A 20,686-nucleotide genomic window follows, 5' to 3' on the forward strand; every position below is an offset into this window, starting at 1 on the left:
ATGACAATGTTGTAAATTGGATTAGCAGATGACGGAAAGATTAGAGGTGTAGTGGACAGCAAGGAAGGCTTTTAAAGCTTGCAGGTGGATCAAGACCATCTGAAAAAATGGACTGCACAATGGCAGATAAAAGTTAGAGGACAGGTATGAGGTATTGCACTTTGGGAAGACTAATCAAGGTAGTGCATGGTAAATGGGAGGGCAATGAGAAGTGCAGAACAGAAGGATCTGGAATAGTGATATACAGTTCCCTGAAAGGTGCATCGAAGGTAGATAGGGTCATAGAGAGCTTTTGGTACCTTTGCCTTCAGCAATCAAAGTACAGTGTTGAGTACATTAATGGGATGTTGTGGTGAAGTTGCTCCATTGCTCAACTTGCTATACACTCATGACTGTGGGGCAAGGCACAAGTCCAATGCAATCTGCAGATGACATCACAGTCAGCAGAATCACAGACGGAAATGAGGAAGCATGCAGGAGAGAGAGAGATCAGCTCATTGAGTGGTGTCACAAAAACAACCTTGCACTCAATGTTAGCAAAACCAAGGAACTGATTGTGGACTTCAAGAAGAGAAAATCAGGAGAACACGATACAGTCCTCATCAAGGTCTGAAAAATTTAAAGCTTCAAGTTCCTGGGTGTTAATATCTCGGAGGATCAGTCCTGGCCCTCCACGTCAATGCAATCATGAAGAAGGCTCACCAATGGCTTTGTGAGGAGTTTGAGGTGATTTAGTATGTGTTGTGAGTGAGGGAACCGATTCAATGGGTCTCAAAAGCAAGGACTCTGAACACAGTCTGACAGTAAATTACTTTAATTACAGAAGACTTATGTGGGAAGATAGCAACAGGGATCTCTCTCACACACACACACACACACACACACACACACACTAGAGTACACAGTGCTGTTGCATACAATCAAGGAAAAGAAACAATGATGCCTGCTACCCCTTGATTCAGTGCAGGCATGGCTCTTTGCTACTCAAGATACAAAGATGCTCCCAACCTTTTACACCTCACCAAACAATTTCTCCAGCATTGTTTCACAGTATTCTGCCTGGAGTGAAGCAGGGTGGTCCCTTGGAGATGGCAAAAAAAGAGAGAGGCAAGTGCACATGCACCCTTTATAGTACTGGAGGGCTGGGGAGTCCAGCCCAGGTGCCAGCAAGGTCTAATTGATTACAAAAGCTAATGGCCCAAGGCCAAGTACAGGTACTTAAAAGGGCCAATGGTCAGGTGTGCACTGATCGGTGGGGTGAAGCCAAACCTTTATTAGCAGGTAATATGTCTTCTGACCAGGCAATGGGAAGAGCTGTCACATGAGAGCCACAACCCTCCACAATACAGTATGTCACCAAAGACTTGCAAATTTCTACAGGTGTACCGTGAAGAGCATTGTAACTGGTTGCATCACTATATAATATGGAGTGTGCCAATGCAAAGAACAAGAGATTTAAAAATTGCAAAGAGTTGTGAACTCAGCCAGTGCCACCACAGACATCAGTTTCCACTCCATTCAGGACATCTGAGGCAGTGTCTAAAGAAACTAGACTCTACTTGGGATCCCCACCACCCAAGCCATGCCCTCTTAACACTGCTACCATCAGAAAGGAAGTAATAGAGCCTGAAGACAAACACAAGGACAGCTTCTTCCACTCTGCCATCAGATATTTGAATGGACAATGAACCATTATCTCACTTTCTCTCACTTTTTGCACTGATTTATTTTTAAAGCAGCCTCAAAACAACTAATTTCATGATTTGTTCATGACAATAAATTCTGATTTGGACATTGGTGGGACCAAATATTGAGCTGAAAGCCACATTGACAGTGAAAATAAAAACAGAACAAATTTTTCCTCATTGTAATCCAATGTTTGGAATATTAGACAAGCTAGCCTTTTGCTTATGGATTCAGGGTGAGCTGGCCAATTGGATACTGAATTGGCGTGATGGTCAGAGACAAGAGGGGAGTGGAGGGTTGTTACAGTGCTGTTCTTTGTCATCTAAACTAATGACTTGAATTACAATGTATTTAGCACAATGTACAAGTTTGTTGACATCATCAAAATTGGTGATATACCGAGGAAGGTTATCCAAGATTATGAACTAGGAAAGTGGACCAAGGAATGGCAGGTAAAATTTAATTCACACAAATGCAAGATGTTGCATTTGGGGGATAGGTTAAACCAGGGCTTGATTTGCCCAGTGAATGGTAGATTTTTAGCATTACAGGAAAGAGACCAAGGGACAGTTACATTGAAAGTTGTGACATAGGTGGACTGGGTGGTGAAGAAGGCATTTGAGACACTCCTTATAGGTTAGGGCATTGAGTATAGAAACAGGATGTTACGACTTTAGTGATACTGCATTTGGACAATTGTGTGCAGTTCTGGTCACTGAGGTAAAGAGATAATTTAAGATGGAAATGGTGCAGAAAAGATACATGACCATATTACCAGGACTGGTTGGCTTGAATTCTGTGAAGAGGTGAGGGCAATCAAAAACTAGTGGGCAGAGATTTAAGGTAAAAGGAGGAAGAGTACATGGAATGAGCTTCCAAAGGAAGTGGTAAAGGCTGGGACAAATGTAACATAAAATAAATTTAGACATAAATGGACAGGGAAGATGTAGACATATAGGCTGAATGCAGTCAAATGGGACACATGGCTTGGAGAAGTTGAGGTAAAGGGTCTGTTCTTGTGCTGTAAAACTCAAGCCCAGACTTTGCACTCTGGATCAATTATTGGTGCTTACCACTAACTTCAAAGAAAACAGCCCACGGAGACCCAGCAATATCTTGACTTTCATTGACCAATGCTGTCAGGCAGATACCTGTCCGTTAGCTTTGCACCCAACTGCACTGAACTCTCACAAGCAGCTAACCAGTGAAGACAGAAATAAATAGCACTCTGTGGAGGCAAATCACAGCAGTAAATCACAAATTTAACTGTGCATTTTAATACTTTAGAAGTGGTCATCAGTCTAACGATGTAAAGACTGCACATGGAACATTGTCATTTCAAACATAATGGGTAGCCTTTGTTTCAAAATCCACACATTTTATTGAAGCATTGGTTTGCAACATTGAATTATGTGAAGTCAGCTTGACATATTTACATTTGTTCCACTTAAATGGAAAGGGTAATAGCGGATCCCAATATTCAATCTATTTTCCAACATGAAAACTTAATCATGCAGTCACGTTTGACAAAGTTGTAAAGGTAAATAGTTAGCTTACTTGCTATTGCAGTGTATCAATTAAATAAATGAGTAATTATATATTGCATTTCTCATGTGCCAATTCTCAGTTATCTAGACCAGTGGTTCTGAACCTTTCTTCCTACTCGCATACCACTTTAAGTATTCCCTATGCCATGTGATAGGTGCCCTGTGATTAGTAAAGGATTACTTCAGATGGTATGTGAATGGGATGGATGAAAATCATTGCTCTAGACTCAATTGTTAATGAAATATTTTCCTTTGAGTTCTTTTCCTTTGGAGTTATGAAACCGTGCACATAACGAGTCAATCAGGTACGATTAAAACAATGATTTTTCAACTTTTTCTTTCACCCACATACCACCTGAAACAATCCCTTATTAATCAGAGCACCCATGGCATAGGGATTACTTAAAGTGGTATGTGAGTGGAAAGAAAAAGTTTGAGGACCACTGATCTAGTGTTTGATAGTTATTTTAATTTATTTGTATATTTTGATCTCTAGGAGTTGCAAGAAAATTCAAAATAATTATATAGTTTTTTGGTTACTTAAATTCACAGTGCAGCAATTTGACTTCACTTTTTACTTTCCTTTTTGGCACTTCGCTGGCTAGCTAACTGATCAATCTTCTTTTCCAACTTTTTCTGTAGGTGAGCCTTCTTCACTGGATCCAATGTCTTATCTTTAGTGCCGCTGCCTGCATAGAGAATACCTTCTCTGCTGATGAGTTTTCGAGCGTGAGCTTTGGCATGTCCACTACACCCATGAACCTAGAAGGGCAGCAGCAGAGATGGGAGCTTCGTCCATTATTCATGACAATGGTGACAGAAGGGGGTGGATAATCAAAAATGACTAAACAGATGCAAGCCTACAGGATCTTGAATGAAAATTTATGACCAGATCAAATTCAAACTTAGCGAAATTTCTCAAATTCAAATGTTCTAATTAGAAAGAAAGAAAGAACTGAATACTAAGAGTATAAAAATGCTGCTCAGGCAGGCATCTACAGGGAGAGAAACGTAAACAAAGGATGCACCTTGCAGGATCCTACCTCAGTTGGTTATGAAAAAGTCGTGGTCAAATAATTCCAAATCTGATTTTGTAAGTCTTGCACATTTTTTGGGGGGAGAAAAAGTGATTAAGAATTGCAAATAGATTCAGATGCTAATTTTAATTCTTCCTGTCACCTGAATACTGTGGCTGCAGTATGTTCTATCTGCAGAATCCAATGCAACAATTTGTTAACTAAAAAGATACTTTGCAGGTGCAGCAGGCAATGAAGAAGGCAAACAGAAATGTTCACCTTCATTGTTAGAAGGCTGGAACAGGGTACTGGCGAGGCCACACATGAAGCATTGTGTACAATTCTGTTCTCCTAATGAGAAAGGAGATGCTGGCTTGGGAGAAGAGGTTGATTCTGGAAATGATGGGGTTAGCCTATGAGAATAAATTGAATAGCCAGTTGTGATGTTCACTGGAGTTTAGAAAGATTAGAGGGCATCTTAGACACATAAAATTATGAAAGTAATGTATATGATTGAGGCTGCTTCCACTGGTAGGTGAAACTAGAATGAAGAGACATAGCCTCAAGATTCAGGAGAGAAATTTAAGACCAATGAAGGAAAACTGCTGTTCCCAGGGTAATGAATCTATGGAATCCTCTGACCAATGAAGCATTAGAGGCTGCCTCATTACATTTAAGGTGCATTAGAATAGGGAAATAGAGTAATAAGGATCTGGTAGGTGTCGAGCTGAGTCCAGAACCAGATTAGCTGTGATGGGCCAAATCGGTCCATCATGCTTCTATTTCTAATCTTCTTGTGTTCTTCAAAACACAAACTCTATCACCAAGGAGGATGGCAGAAGCTGAACCACTACCATGGAATGACATGCCGATCTGGATGAGGTATATACACTGTTACTTGGCTACTGGATCCAAATCCAGGGAACACCCTATTTGGAAGCATTGAGAGTTGTCGTCGTCACAGTTTTTCCCTTTTTTTTTTAAAAAAAAAAGATGATTTAGGAGCCGAATTCAGAAATTTTTTGCTAGGTTTATACCTGGGATGAAGAAGTTATCTTAAGAAAGTTTATGCATAGCCTGCTTATCACCATTGGTGTTTAGGAAAATGAGAGGCTCTCTTTTGAAATCTAAGAAGTTTCTGAGGAGGTGTGGCAATAGATGTTGGGATGTCTCCCATTCTAATCAGGGCTTTTTATTTGAGAGGCACAGTCCCCATTTAAGACAAAATTAACAACTAATTTCTTTTTTCTGAGGGTCATGAATCTTCAAAGTTCTCTACTGCAGAGGACTGTGAGAGCTGAAATACTCGAGGCCAAGATAGAAAAACGTTTAGACCATTAAGGGAATGTTGGCAATGGGAGACAGTCTAGAACAAATTATAAATGCTACCTTGGGTATTCATGCAAATATTTTGGAGTACTGTACTCAAATGAGTTACAATAAATTAAGTAAAAACAATGCTAGAGAAACTCAGTAAGTCGAACAGCATACTTTATTTAGAAATGGTAAAGATACATAACCAACGTTTTGGGTTTGAGCCCTTCATCAAGGTATGAGCAAAGTATAGGCAACCACCAGAATAAAATGGTGGGGGGGGGGAGAAGAGGGGCAGGGGAAAGAGCAGAGGCCCACAGGCAAGAGGTAACAGATGGATAAGGGAGAGGGCCACAATGTAAACAGGAGGAGAGTGGATAGCTCTGTGAATGGAGAGGGATGGGGTGGAGGGCTGGAGAAAAGGAAACAGATAGGGAACAGGGAGTGGTCTAGCAGAAGCTGGGGAAGTCTGTTAATGCCATCCATTTGGAGAGTGAACAGAGAAATATTAGATGTTGCTTCTCCAATTTATGGGTAGCCTTCATTTGGCAGTGCATGAGGCCATGGACAGACGTATGATCGTGGGAGTGGGGGGAAAAATTGAAATGGTTGCCACTAGATTTCTGACATTGATGCGGACAGGGCAAAGGTGCTCAGCAAAGCGATCTCCCAATCTGCGTCCAATCTCTCTGACGTTGAGAAGGCCACAATGAGAGCACCAGATGCAGTAGATGACTCCATAAAGCATGCTGTTTGACCTGCTGAGTTTCTCCAGCATTGTCTTTACTTCAATCACTGCATTTGCAGATTTTAATGTTTTACTCTCTCAACAATAAATTTTAATTTTATAAGAATAAAGGTCTATTCAACAACCAGATCAATAAATTAATTCTAAACATTGGGGGAAAGACCTCCCACTTTCTTGTTGAACAAAACTCTTACCTCTGGGATGTGATGGCTGAAACAATAGCGTTTGTTACAGTGGATGCAATGTTGGCCTAAGGTGAGAATACTCCCATTGCACTTTAAAAATCCACAAACACTGTCTGCTTTTATTGATGCTGCAATGAGTGCGTCAATATCCTCTTCTTCACCAATTGCAAGAACTTCTTTCTTTTTCCCTATTAAACAGTTGGGGATGCAGGATTTATTTGTTTAATCTGCAGTGAAATGGTTAAAAATCTATCACCCAAATTGCCATGTCCACAATGCAGTTTCAATGTTAGACCAAAATTGCTTTTTCACATCAAAGCAGTTTGATAATATCAAGCATTCCTACAACCCAGTCACTTGTAATGTTGTTGGTATTTTGTAATATTATTGTACTATTCATCAATTCTAACGAGAGCTAAAACAAGAGCCAGTTAGAGTTGATCAATAGAATTAATAGTAACCGACTTGAAAGGTCTATTAACTCTGATTAGCTATTACTTTTGTAAATTCAAGTTCTGTATCACACTATTTCCATTTACATAGAATATTGCTTTGAAGAGCAATTCCAAGAGTCCAACATTGATTCTGTATTAGACAGGTTCCAGCTTGTGTATTTGTAGTGATTTTTTAGATTGTACAATTAAGCAGGAGTCACTTGAATGTTTTCTTGAAGAACTGGCATGTCTAAAACCAGATCCAAGGTTGATTTAAAAAAAAAACATTTATCTTATTAAATCTTTTTAAATTGTGTATTAACACTGTACCTTAAACACAAAAAAAAACTGCATTTCAAAAATCAGGACAAAGTTGCAAGAAAAAAAAATTGATTTGGCAAAACAAAGCAGTAATAAAACTAAACTATTCAGTGGGAATTTTGATAAAGCTAAACATTCAGCCCAAGTTGTCAGAGATGAGGCTTTCACGCAATAAACAACTTCACCAGTCATATAAATATAGACGTTCAATTCCTCTTTAAGAAACCATACATACCATGTATTTTATGATTTGACTTCAGGGAAGCTGGAGTGCTGGAATTCTTCTTCTGCTTTGCTTTCTCCTCTCTCTTGGCTTGTTCCCGTTGCATTCTTTCCACGTATAGAGTTTTTAAATCCAGCGTAGACTGAGAAACACAAGGAGTGATCTCCTGCGGTTCGCCCTTCTCAACAAGAATCTGCTCATTTTCGTTTTCCATAGAAGTTCGAGGGGCGATGCCACTCTGTTTCAGAGGTACATCTGAGCACTTTTGATCTCGTTGACAGTCGAGCTGTCTTTGTCTTGTTGTTGTGACTAAACCAGATTTCGCTACAACAATAAACCGGTCTTTGTTTTCACCGATACTAAAATGCTCAAGGCCATGTTCCTCTGCTATCTGATGCACTAGCAAGCGGTCATGAGAGTTCAGCGAAGAAGGGAATTCTAACTTCTTCATTGCACTATCCTCTATAAATTGGATTATTTGTTCCTTAAGTTTCCCAGAGCTGTCTTTTACATTTATGGTCTTGGCATTTTTTCCCAATGTTTCAGAACTGACATTCTCTTTGTTCATTGTGCAACTATCCAGATCCACATCCTTTTTTCTACTCTCAGCCTTTTGATATCTATGGTTTTCTGAATCATTGTGTAATTTTCCAGTTGTCAAACTTTTGTCTCTTTTTGATCCTTTGTCATTTTTTTGCACAGAAGAACCTTTTGCTCTCCTTTGATCAGTTGGAAGGGCAGGATGGGAGTAGTTCTCCGACGCAAGGTCATCGCTGTATTCAAAGGCGGACCGTACTTCCCCATGTTCCGTCATGTAGTCAACCAGGGATTTCAAAAATGGGTGAGTGCTGACTGTGCGCGTGTCACAGACCACCATCAGGTGACGGCGTGCACGAGTTACTGCCACGTTTATTCTTCGGTCTTCGGCCAGAAAGCCCACTTCACCTGGAAAAAGGATCAATATGAAATTGTGCTCAAAATGGTGATGCAATAATGTGAAAAACTGTGGAAACTGATCTTGATTCCTCTGAACACTTCTTCTGGAAACACATACAATTTCCAGATAATATTCAATTCTATTGAAGGCAGTTTTACAAAACTAGAGGGTTCTTGTGAAACCTTTCATAAGCCAAAATGGTGTAAATTGAAGACCCATTCACTACTATTGAAGGCTATTTACATAAAAGCAAAAGCCCATTCAGATCCTTTCATAAAAGCAAACACAGATTTCTTTGTAAAAACTATTTTTATTTTGTAAAGTAAGCATTTGTAAAATGGGGTATACCTGCACAACACTGGGTAGTTGACTGAATACCACTTGTTTAATGGCTCCTCAAGCTTACATCCTAGACCAACTTCAACTTGAAAGTACATCGATTAATTTTGGGAATCATTGAAGCAGTTAAGTGAGGAAAGCTTAAAACTATTGTTGCTATCTGCCCTTTCAGGTTACGGCAGTGGTTCTTGACCTTTTTCCACTCACATACCACTTTAAGTATTCACTATGCAATAGGTGCTCTAAGGCACACATGTCAAACTCTGGCCCGCGGGCCAAATTTGGCCAGCGATATAATTATATTTGGCCCGCAAGATCATATTAAATATATATTAGAGTTGGCCCGCTGGCTGCTGCGCCAGTATAGCGCATGCACACTGAAGGTGAAAATGAAGATGCCGGAGGTGTGGAGGGATCTGAGTCCCGAATCCCGGGGATCGGAGCGCCGGACTCAGCCCGCCCGGCTCCCGGACACACAGACGCGGATGGAGTTGGGGACCATCCTCGCTGGGTCTGCGCTTCAGCGGCGACACCGGACCGAAAAGCGATGTCTTCCCCCTTGCTCCGTGCGCGGCGGACCCTGCCTCCCTCTCCTTTTGTTGGAGATGAGCCCGGCGCCGTGAGATCGCAGTTTAATCCCTCTCCAACCATGGGAGGGGGGTGGGAGCAACACGCTCTTCTCAGCCAATTCCTCCACCGCCCTGGACGCCGGCGTTTCAACGGGGGGTTCGGGTGCCTTCGTCAGGAGACCGACCTGTTGGTCCAAGACAAGGGGAGAGCGTACAAACTCCACACAGACAGCACCTGAACTTGGGTGAACGTGGAGCTGCGACCCCACATTCCACATCAGGACTGTGTGTAAGATTGGGAGCAGTGAAACGGAAGCTTATTTTGTTCCTGTGATTTAAGCCTTTCTTGGGGTGGTGGGGGGGGGGGGGGGGGTCCTTCTCTGACCACTTGCCTAACAAATAACCTAATCAGATGTGAAGTTACCACAATACAACAGTTCTCAACCTTTTTCTTTCCACTCGCGTCCCTGTGCCATTGGTGCTCTGTGATTAGTAAGGGATTGCTTAAGGTGGTCTGTAGGTGGGAAGAAAAAGTTTGAAGACCACTGCTTTAATCATCCCTCATTGACTCGTCATGCGCACGGTTTCAGAACGCTAAAGGAAATGGGCCAATGACAATTTTTCTCAAGCAAAATATTTCAGTAACAATTGGGTCAAGAGCAGTGATTCTCACCCTTTCCTTCCCACTCACATCCCACCTTAAGCAATCCCTTACTAATTACAGAGTTCCGACGGCATAGGGCACACATGTCAAACTCTGGCCCGCGGGCCAAATTTGGCCCGTGATATAATTATATTTGGCCCGCAAGATCATTTCAAAAATGTATTAGAGGAGGCCCGCTGGCTGCCGCGCCAGTGTAGCGCATGCACAGTAATACAACAAATCCCAGAATGCATTGGCATCAGCCTGCAAATCGCCCCCACCTCCTCTGTTTACGTTGCAGGGTCTCACCGTGGACTCTGGTTTTGGGGCCTGGCCGGTGTCAGGGGAAGCCAAGGCCGCTTCCCAGAGCCCGGAACCGGAGGCCTCGGGCCTGACCTCGTCAGGACCGTTGCCCACTCCCCCTCCCTGCCGCAGGCCGACCCGCGACTCACGGTGATGGGGCCGCTGATCCGCCGAGATGCCACCCTGCAGCGAGAGCCGATGCCCCCGCACTTTCGTTGTCCAACCTGATCGCCCGCAAACCCCGCCCTCCCGCACACAGGCCTGAGTAAGCATTATGAACTTTAATCTCAGGATAAAACGATCTTCCAATAATTTCATGTCACAGTGATAAATATATTCCTGGTTAAAAATGGTCCTGCACCTGGATACAAGCTCATTAGGCATAAAACTTGAAAAGTGTGTAAATCAAAGGATATCTGTACCAATGGAAAAAGGGCATGGCAAATAACCCTGCTAGAGTTCATGCCCACAATCAGTCACCCATTTGATTGTTTCAGGTATCATGTTATTCTCCCACATTCTCAATAGCCCTCAGATTTTACTATTCGACAGCACACTAGCAACATTTGACAAATCCTCTATAGAGAAATATTATTTATTGAATATTTTATTTCTCATTTGTTAATGCTTCTGGAAAGAGTTTATCCAAAACTATTATTAAACATTTATTTTAATAAGAAAAAGTTTAACATTACATATGTTGAAAGAAGAGAAAACATGCAGATGTTGTTGAAAATTTTCAATAAATATTTAGTTTGGCCCTCGACTTAGTCCAAGTTTTTAATTTTGGCCCTCCGTGAATTTGAGTTTGACACCCCTGCTCTAAGGGATTGCTTAAGGTGGTATGTGGGTGGATAGAAAGTTTGAAAACCACTGTTTTAATTGTACCTCATTGACTCATTATGTGTCCGGTTTCCTAACTCCAAAGAAAATGGGCCAATTACATTTTTCTCAAGTAAAATATTTCAGTAACAATGAGGTCTTGAGCAGTGATTCTCAACCTTCCCTCCTTAAGCAATCCCTTACTAACCACGGAGCACTGATGGCATAGGGATTTCTTAAAGTGGTAAGTAAGTGGAAAGAAAAAGGTTGAGAACCACTTGGTTATGGTTTTTTGACACTGATGGGGAACAAGGCAGTACGTGGAATGTCAAGCAGTATTTAGCTGCAATATGTCCATTTATTCAAACCTTTGATACTCTACATTTAAGGAAGTTCTGCTCCCTTTTTCCTTAACTGTACAGAAATATCTGAGCCAATCAAACCATGGAAGAAGTGCAAGACGAGAAGATCAAACCCATTCACTAAATCACCAAATCTAACTGGTTGCGGTCTTTGGACTGATTCATCTCGGAACCGATTCATTTACAGGTTGCGTCAAAGCAGTCATATGTTTCCACTGTAGTGGAGTCCAAATAGAATAAGACGGGCAACATGGTTAGCGTAGCTGTTAATGCAATGCTGGGGCTTGAATCCCACGCTGTGTGTTGGGAGTTTGTACAGGTACATGATCCTTTATCCGGAACCCTTGGGGAACAGTGTGTTCTGAATTTTGAATTTTTCCAGATTTCGGAATACCCACCCGAATTGTGCTGTCTCCCACTTCCCCCGACCATCGGTCCCTTGACCGCCTCCCCCAACCACTGGTCCTCACTTGCTGGATTTTGGAGCTTTTCGGATTTTAGATGTCCGGAAAAAGGATCATGTACCTGTACATTCTCCCCGTATCTGTGTGGGTTTTCCCCAAGGACTCGGGTTTCACCCCACTGTTCAAAACATATGGGGGAGGGGAGGGGGGGCGGGTTTGTAGGTCAATTGCATGTAATTGGGCAGAAAAAGCCTGTTACCATGCTGTATGTCTAAATGTAAAAGTTTATAAAGGTACAATACGAGAGAGTGATTTTAAACCCATTCTGTTTCTGCTAGCTCTTTGAAAGAAATCTAAAAGTCCTTAGTTCATCTGACATAGTCCTGCAAATATTTTATTTTACTCCGACATCTCCAGATCCCCCTGAAAATGACCCTAGTATCTGCTTCTGTTGACATTTTGACAGTATATTCTCTACCAGGTAAATTCAATCTTCTCATTAGCTCCTCTGAGTCTATTAATTAACAACTTACTTGCCTATGGAAACTTTTCACTTATGTAATTTTAATATCCAGCATACCCAAAGACCACGGCCTGATCACATTGAGATAATCTATTTCATCTCTATTTTCTTGAGAAATACCAATGTGATATTGCCCACTTAAACCATTCTGTGAAACTCTGAGCTAATTATATGAATTGCCTGAGGTTAAATTTTAATTTGACTGGTTGGCCAGAGACCCCCAGATAAAAGATGAATTTGTAAAACAGGCGGGAGATTGTGGATAAGAGTGATTGGGACACCCAAGTACAATAAATGTGTTATTTGTATCCCAAGTATGGTAAAGAATTTTGTCAACTGTCAGCAGCATTAACAAACAGACTGGGTATTGAAGCATGGCCAGTTCTTTTATAACTTGAGAATAAATACGATTTTTGTAAAGGTCTGGCAGCCATACCTGAAGCACATAGAGGCCCAGATACAGTAATAATGCAGAACAAAAAAGTTGTAAAAGAAACTTGTATATACCAAAAAGTAGTTTCCTCAACTGTACTCATGTATACTTAAAATATATGTAAGCCCTGACAGTGAACAAATGGAATATATGGGAGGGAGGGAGGGAGGGAGGGAGGGAGGGACTGTTTTTGTGAGAAAAAGTTTAATATATTGTATATTTAAAATCTTAATATGTATAATTTAAAAAAAATCAAATAAAATATTCCAAAAAAAAAAGCATGGCCAGTCGGGACAAACGTGGTCTGTACGGGATATAGAAAAAGCAGAGCAACTACTATGGGAGAAAAATGTAGGAAAGAAAGGAGAAAGTGTACACAAGAATGGCAAAAATCATAAGAATGAAACTGGAGGGAAAAATGCAGGTCTTAGAAGGATAGTGTTATGTACAAAGGAGGATAGATCCAAAGACTAGAAGGTCCTGCAGGCTGAACGTGAGGATTACAATCGGGAGAAAAATCAGAGAAATAATGAGAACTGAGCTAGGCCCTAGATGGTTTACAAATCTTGGGGACCTGATTGTCAGGCATAGCAACCCTATTCTTGGAGAATGATGATGAGGAATTGAAAGATTCCTTGTGGGCAAGACCACCCCCATATGTATCCCAGCAGCCACAGCCACTAGCCCCATCTCTCGCGAGTTCATGAGGGAAGAGAAGCAGCTAAACGAGGTTTCAGACTCAGTTTTGATGGAGAATTGTTGCTCATTTTGGGGGGGAAAAAAAACTAAGAAGTTTGCCTCCCACCTTCCAGGCTCCTCGAGCACTTTTGTTTGTGTTATTATAGTGTGCAGGGTGTGAGGAAGAAGGGGTTTAAAAAAAATCAATCTGAATGTATCATCAACAGGAATTTGAAATCTGCCCTCGAGTGCTTCACTCCTAATGGAATGAATCTCCTCTTTTAAGTATATTATGCAATGTGCCTGAAACAAAGATCTGCTTCACTAGCGCTTTGTAGAATTAAATTGGCAGACACAGATCACAGGTCAATTATCAGTTCAACACAAAAGCCAATTCATACAATGGCTTCACAGCTATTGGACATTAAAGTGACAGATGAGAAATGTTAATAGCCCATCAGGCTCCCAACAGAAATAGAGATCCAATGGGCTTTTTCACTATATCAGATCAATTCAAAACGTGTATGGGGCTCAACCCACTACCTTTTTTCCCTGTGCCATTAAATGTTGATTCCTGAGGATAGTGAGAAATGGTAAGGGGGGGGGAGGGGGGGCAATGCAAAAAATGCTACATCCCATATTGTTGTATTAAAAACTGAGACAGTACCGGCCCCCGCCAGTTGCTCAGATAAATATCACGCTCACAGCGCTAGCTTATAAAGTGATTTATTACTTGGAATGTAATCCCCTCCCCAAAGAAACTGCACAGGAATTTTGGGAGCACTTTATTGTAGCATATTAGACTTAAGCTGCAGATCAGACATTTAATGATGGCCAGCCCTTGGCTTAATTTAATGCAATTGTGATGCAATGCTTACCTTAATTTAAACTGGTCAGATAATAACAGAACAATCTAGAAGAGTGGTGATGGCTTTCTGGTCAAGTAATAAAGAGAGAGTTGAGACACCACTGAAACCCAGAGTGACATACAAATTTCTCTTAAGAACACTGATGAGAGATAATGATAAGAGACAATTGGCTGTATTCCAGCAAATCAACACAGGTTCCTCTTCAGTGCTCTAACCTGACTCGGGGGCGAGACCAATTCTAGACCCCCTGCCCAGGCACTGAGTATGCCTAATAATGATCTCGTGGACCACCGCCTCGCCAACAGGTCTATATAAGTGTGGTGAAGCAGGACATTGGTGCTGGGAGTGCACCTCCTTTGGAGAGGACGACTGCCATCCGGCATCTTTATTACTAATAATCCCTTCCATTTGTGATCCGATAAGGAGCCGGAGGTTCGCACTGCTTCCCCCCTCCCCCTGTCATTACAATGTGGCTGCAGGAAGTCCCTCTTCCATTTTTTGATTGATACAGGGGCAAATTTACAGGATTTCTCAAAAGGGAGCATTGACCCCTCGAAGTCCATGGCATCTTGCAACACCCTCGACCTCAAAATACTGGAGAAGTATCAGAGGAGGTATGGTCAGCGTCACTTTGAGGTAGGACAAACCTGCTCAACTACCTTCCATACCACCTTACATTAATCAGTACAAGTTTACATCCAGCATTCAGTGGCAGCTCTCCTGACGTCTAATCAAACCACCCACAAGACTCAAGCACGTTTGAGCCACTATGAACTTTCTCTCCTAGTGAATTCATATTTGACCTTCCATGACTGTATTACTGTTAACTCGACAGTCTTTTTTATGAGCGCCTCCAGGTGAACCTGGAGAACCAGATTATGATTGTTTTACAGCGTAATATCTTTTGACTTCTGACACGACAAGATTTAATAAATAGTCCCATTGATGAAGCTACGACTTGGTTTGTTGACAGGTCAGCTTTTGTTGATGATACAGGTCATCAGCGTTCAGGTTGAGCCATTGTCCAAAATGCACATGAAGTAATAAAGGTGGCTGCCTTCCACCATCCAGTCTTTCCCAGCAATCTGAATTGTTTGCCCTTATGATAGGGAAGGGAATATTATTTGATATTTGATATTTATACCCCTACCAGAACTGTACCGTTTGTACAGAAAGCAATAAACTGCTTGAAAATAAAATGGTCTTCCCTGATATGGCGGCTGTAGTACAACTTCAGGTGGACACCCCTGCTAATTTAAGTTCTGAAAACAGCAGGGATGCACCAGAAATCGAATTATGAACCCTTCCTGCTTGATAATTTATGTATCTTATTGCACTTTTTACCTGTACTGCTTAATTGCATACAGGCAATAATATATTTGGCGAAGGAGGGAATGGTAGGAGTGGCACATTATTTTGAGAAGAGGTACAAAACGCACAGGTTCTGTCAGCAAAATAATCCTGGTAAAGCAATTGTGCCCTCCAAGAAGGGCATGAATGCCTATCATTTGAGTGTATAGAGATTGATTTTATAGAATTGCTTAGAGTACGTAGCTATAAATATTGTCTACTCGTGTCTTGGAAAAAAGCAGAAGCAAACTTGTATTATTTATATACATTTTGTGAACGTACAAATTTGGATGGTTTTTAAAAAATTTTTATATCCGTAGTACTACATGTTCTTGCAGAGAATCTTCAAAAACAATGCAATTTAGAATATTTTATCCTCAGGACAATTAAAGTAAACATGACAGATGTTTTGGTAATGAAGAATATGCATACTATAATCCAAAACTGTTTCCAACTCACAAATTAATGTCAACTTAAATCACTGATCTGTGGAATCCAGCAAACAGGCTTTTACTTCACATGGTTGGCAGCTCTTTGGCTTCAATTACATTTACTTCCTCTGTGCTGAAATATTATAATCTTTAAATAAAATTTAGCATCTGCTGATTTATTTTAATAACCGCTTAAGATGATGGCCAGGCTCATCGGCAGTGATCCCCTGCTGGTGCTGACAAGGCCTTGAAAAAATTGGCAGAAAAATTGTTTTGGTTTTTCAAATCCAAGTTTTGGAATTGATACCAAAACTTTATTTTAAAAAAATGGCATTCCTTTGATCATTATACTGTTTGACTTGGAGTACCTCCATTAAATTTTAAATTCATTTTTGCATCTACCAGCTTTATTTTTTAAAGTCTCAACCTGCCCCAGATAAGCTTTGATCTCCTCTCACATTTTTCATACGAAATGGACAAATAATAACATTGATTAGATTCTTGAGGCTTTATATTCTCGTGTTCTGAACACTCAAAGGAAGAAAGTCCAACTGGAGACAACATTACCTGGTATCCAGTCCGGTAATGACGTTCTGATAAGGAATTGGGAGCGGAAAAAGTTGGCACCAAGTGTTACTGACTATACCCATGGCAGTAAAAGGTTGAGGGGCAACTTCTGTGACTGTAAAAAGAATGATCCTGGAAAAAGACAGCATGACGTATCAGAGGACAAGCAAGATCCCTGATCAGGCTCCTGAGTGGTGAAAATGGACAATTGGCGTACTTATGGGTTTTTTGGGCTTCATTTTGGGCACCCTTGTAATAACTAATTTGATGAAGGAGAAAGAAACTTCAAATTAGAAACTAAACAGGAATGGCATGTCAATACTTATTTATGCATATCTGTAATGTATGTTAAAACTGAATTTATCTCATTGTTGGACCTGTACCCATATATCAACCTATAGTAGTCAAAATGATCCTATGGTGGTGATACCAATACAGAACATTTCGCTTGGGAATGCCGCTCCAACTGGACTTTGAGGGTTTAAACTAGATTCGCAGGGGCTGGGAACTAAGGTGAAGAAGCAGAGGAAGAGTTGTTTGGTGCTTAGGCAGGGCAGGTAGTAAGGAGTTTCTGTGGAAGGACAGGCAGACAGGGCAAAATTGCAGCCATGGGGAGCTACAGGAAGAAAGAGTCCAATGTAATAATAAAGGGTTAGAGGTTTTGTATTTAAACACACACAGCACAAGGTATAAAGTGGATGACTTAATAGCACAGCTAGGATAGATTTCATTGGAGCTGAATATTCAAGGATGCACAATGTTTTCAAAGGATAGGCAGGAAAAAGAGGAGGCAGTGTGGCTGTTGGTATGGAGTAACATTAAATCATTTGAAAGAGGTGCCAGAATCAGAAGCTATAGAATCCTTATTGGTTAAGTTAAGAAATGGCAAGGATAAAAATAAATTGTTGTCTGCGATTATACAGAGCTCCATGCAGTAGCCGAGATGTGGACAACAAACTACAACAACAGATAGATAAGGTGTAAGAAGCATAATGTTATGGTAGTCATGGGGGATTTTAACATGCAAGTAGATTAGGAAAACCAGGTTGGGGCAAGATTTTAAGAGAATTTGTAGAAAGTCTACAAGATGGCTTTTCAGAGCAGCTGGTTGATGAGCCCACGAGGGGATTGGCTGTATTGGATTGTTGACCACAGGTGATTAGAAAGCTTAGAGTAAAGGAACCATTTGGGGACAGTGATCACGATAAGAGTTCGATTTGTGTTTTAACCAGGAGAAACTAAGTCCGGTGTGACTGTGTTTCACTAAAGGGAATTAGAGTGGCGTGAGAGAGGAACTGGCCACAGTAGATTGGAAGAAAGCACTAGGAGGGAAGATGGCAGAGCAGAAATGAATGGAGTTTCTGTAAGAAATGGGGAAGATGCTGGCTACAAAAAGCTTCTTCAGGTATATGAAGGATAAAAGATGCAAGAGAAAATGATACTAAAGGGATATTCTTCTGTTTGACTCTCATGTCTTAAAGATAACTTGTTTTAAGTGATTATGACAAATCAAAGTATAGTTTTATTTTGTTTTATTTGCTCTTTAACAGAAGGGTATATAAAGGGGAAAATAAATTATATTCTAATATTCATGAGTTATCATTGAAATGATAAAAGGAGAGAATATGGAAGAATAAGTTTTACAAATATGCTTAATAAAGGGTTAATGGATTAGGTAAGGATACAATAGCTACTTGCAAGTTGGTAGGAACATAATTGCTTCTTAACATCTGTGCCGAAGTGAGATAGAAGCTTATCCACAAGAATTTCAATATGTCGTAGGATAGGGACACTCCGACCTTCCCAGATAATTCTAGACATCACGAGGTAACTATTGTAAATACAAAATTCAGGAGCATGAGGCTCGTGTTAAACTTGTAAGGGTCTCATGAGCATCCCTGCCCAGAAGGTGTATAAATATACAGTGAACACTTTGAGTGGGTGGGACTCCCTCACTCCTGTCGACATTACAAAGAGCTAAATAAAGAAGTCTGTGTACGCTTAGTTGGTTCTGATGTGTTTTCTGCTGTGTTTTCTTACTGCACAGGCTTACTTTAACATAGGTTCTCTGTGATTAGTAAGGGATTACTTAAGGTGATATGTGAGTGGGAAGGGAAGGTTGAGAATCACTGCTCTAGACCCAATTGTTACTGAAATATTTTGCTTGAGAAAAATTGTCATTGGCCCATTCCTTTAGAATTAATTAACTGTGAACGCTTCCACCAGCGTTGTCTCCGCTCCATCCTCAACATCCATTGGAGCGCTTACATCCCTAACATCGAAGTACTCGAGATGGCAGAGGTCGACAGCATCGAGTCCACGCTGCTGAAGATCCAGCTGCGCTGGATGGGTCACGTCTCCAGAATGGAGGACCATCGCCTTCCCAAGATCGTGTTATATGGCGAGCTCTCCACTGGCCACCGTGACAGAGGTGCACCAAAGAAAAGGTACAAGGACTGCCTAAAGAAATCTCTTGGTGCCTGCCACATTGACCACCGCCAGTGGGCTGATATCGCCTCAAACCGTGCATCTTGGCGCCTCACAGTTTGGCGGGCAGCAACCTCCTTTGAAGAAGACCGCAGAGCCTACCTCACTGACAAAAGGCAAAGGAGGAAAAACCCAACACCCATCCCCAACCAACCAATTTTCCCCTGCAACCGCTGCAATCGTGTCTGCCTGTCCCGCATCGGACTTGTCAGCCACAAACGAGTCTGCAGCTGACGTGGACTTTTTACCCCCTCCATAAATCTTCGTCTGCGAAGCCAAGCCAAAGAAATTAACTGTGCATATAATGAGTTAATTTGGTATGATTAAAACAGTGGTTTTTAAACTTTTTGTTTCCCCCTACTCACATACCACCTTAAATAATCTCTTTCTAATCACAGAACACCTATGGCTTAAGGATTGCTGTACTTAAGTTGGTGTGTGAGCGGAAAGAAAAAGTTTGAAAACCTCTGGACTAGAATTTTCCCACATATCTGACAATTTTATTCAATATCTAAGAAGGGCTGGGTTATTTAAAAAAAGACGGTGACGCACGAGGTTGCAGTGGCCATTTTGACTCCTCACTACGGTGAAATCTCCAACCCGTGACGTTTTGTCTATGATCAGGAAATTCTCTTCAAAATACAAAACGTAAACCGGACTTTCAAATGAGCGGATTGGATCTGTAAGCTTCTGTGCGGTTTAAACCTACTGAAGCAGGGAATACAGACTGCTGCAGAGTGGATCGTGGGAGATGGGTGGGAGGCGATTGGAAGCATTGCTGGAGAAAGCAGAACCAGGGAAAACAGTCAGGATCAAGGTTAGACCGAGAAGATGACCTCTTCAAATCCATGCTCCCGACAATCTTACTCTCAAATGTAAGAAAACCAATTACCTGAGGCTGCATCTGAACCAGAGAGAACAGCAGGGCTGTTGTGCTCTGGTGATTACAGAAAAATGGCTCCAGGACACTATTCCAGACTCAGCGATCCAGCTGGATGATCTTATCTCCTTCAGGGCAGACAGAGATTGCTGCTTCTGGCAAGACTCAAGGAGAACTGGCACACCAATGTCTCTGTTGTGAAGACCTTCTGCTCAGCAGAGATAGAGAGAAATGCAGACCCTCTACCTGCCCAGGGAATTCTCAGGCACAATGAACATTGATTGCAGCAGTCTGTGTTCTGCCTTTGACTAATGATGAAGCCATGAAGGAGCTCTATGGTGCCATCTGCAAAGCCCAGACTTCCCACTATGAAGGCGCCATGATTTTGATGGCAACTTCAATAACATCAACCTTGCAATTTCAACAGCCTGTGAACTACGCCATCAAAGGAGCAAACACCCTAGATCAGGCGTGCACCAATGTCCCTGGTGCGTTCAAGGCTGCACCTCGCACCCCCCCCCCCCCCCCGCCCACCTTGTTTACTTGGATCACATATCTGTCCTGCTAATCCTGGCGTATGGACCACAGTCAAAGCAAACCAGGTCAGTTCGCAAG

General features: G+C 41.5%; 1 protein-coding gene across 5 annotated transcripts in view; it reads right to left on the bottom strand.

Moving 5' to 3' along the window:
- Nucleotides 1-798: 798 nt before the first annotated feature.
- The window catches only part of ighmbp2 (immunoglobulin mu DNA binding protein 2), a 55,477-nt gene continuing 35,589 nt past the window's right edge, over nucleotides 799-20,686 (bottom strand). For 4 of the 5 annotated variants that reach the window (XM_069896866.1, XM_069896874.1, XM_069896857.1 and 1 more), the window contains 3 exons: nucleotides 7,487-8,419; nucleotides 6,506-6,684; nucleotides 799-3,995 (listed from right to left, as the gene is read on the bottom strand). In XM_069896866.1, the coding sequence (XP_069752967.1) occupies nucleotides 3,801-3,995; nucleotides 6,506-6,684; nucleotides 7,487-8,419 (1,307 nt within the window). In that variant the 3' untranslated portion in view covers nucleotides 799-3,800. The remainder of the gene's footprint in view (nucleotides 3,996-6,505; nucleotides 6,685-7,486; nucleotides 8,420-20,686) is intronic. The other variant, XM_069896891.1, reaches the window with a different exon arrangement.

The sequence above is a fragment of the Narcine bancroftii genome, chromosome 1, assembly GCF_036971445.1.
Source record: "Narcine bancroftii isolate sNarBan1 chromosome 1, sNarBan1.hap1, whole genome shotgun sequence".
Lineage (NCBI taxonomy): Eukaryota > Metazoa > Chordata > Chondrichthyes > Torpediniformes > Narcinidae > Narcine > Narcine bancroftii.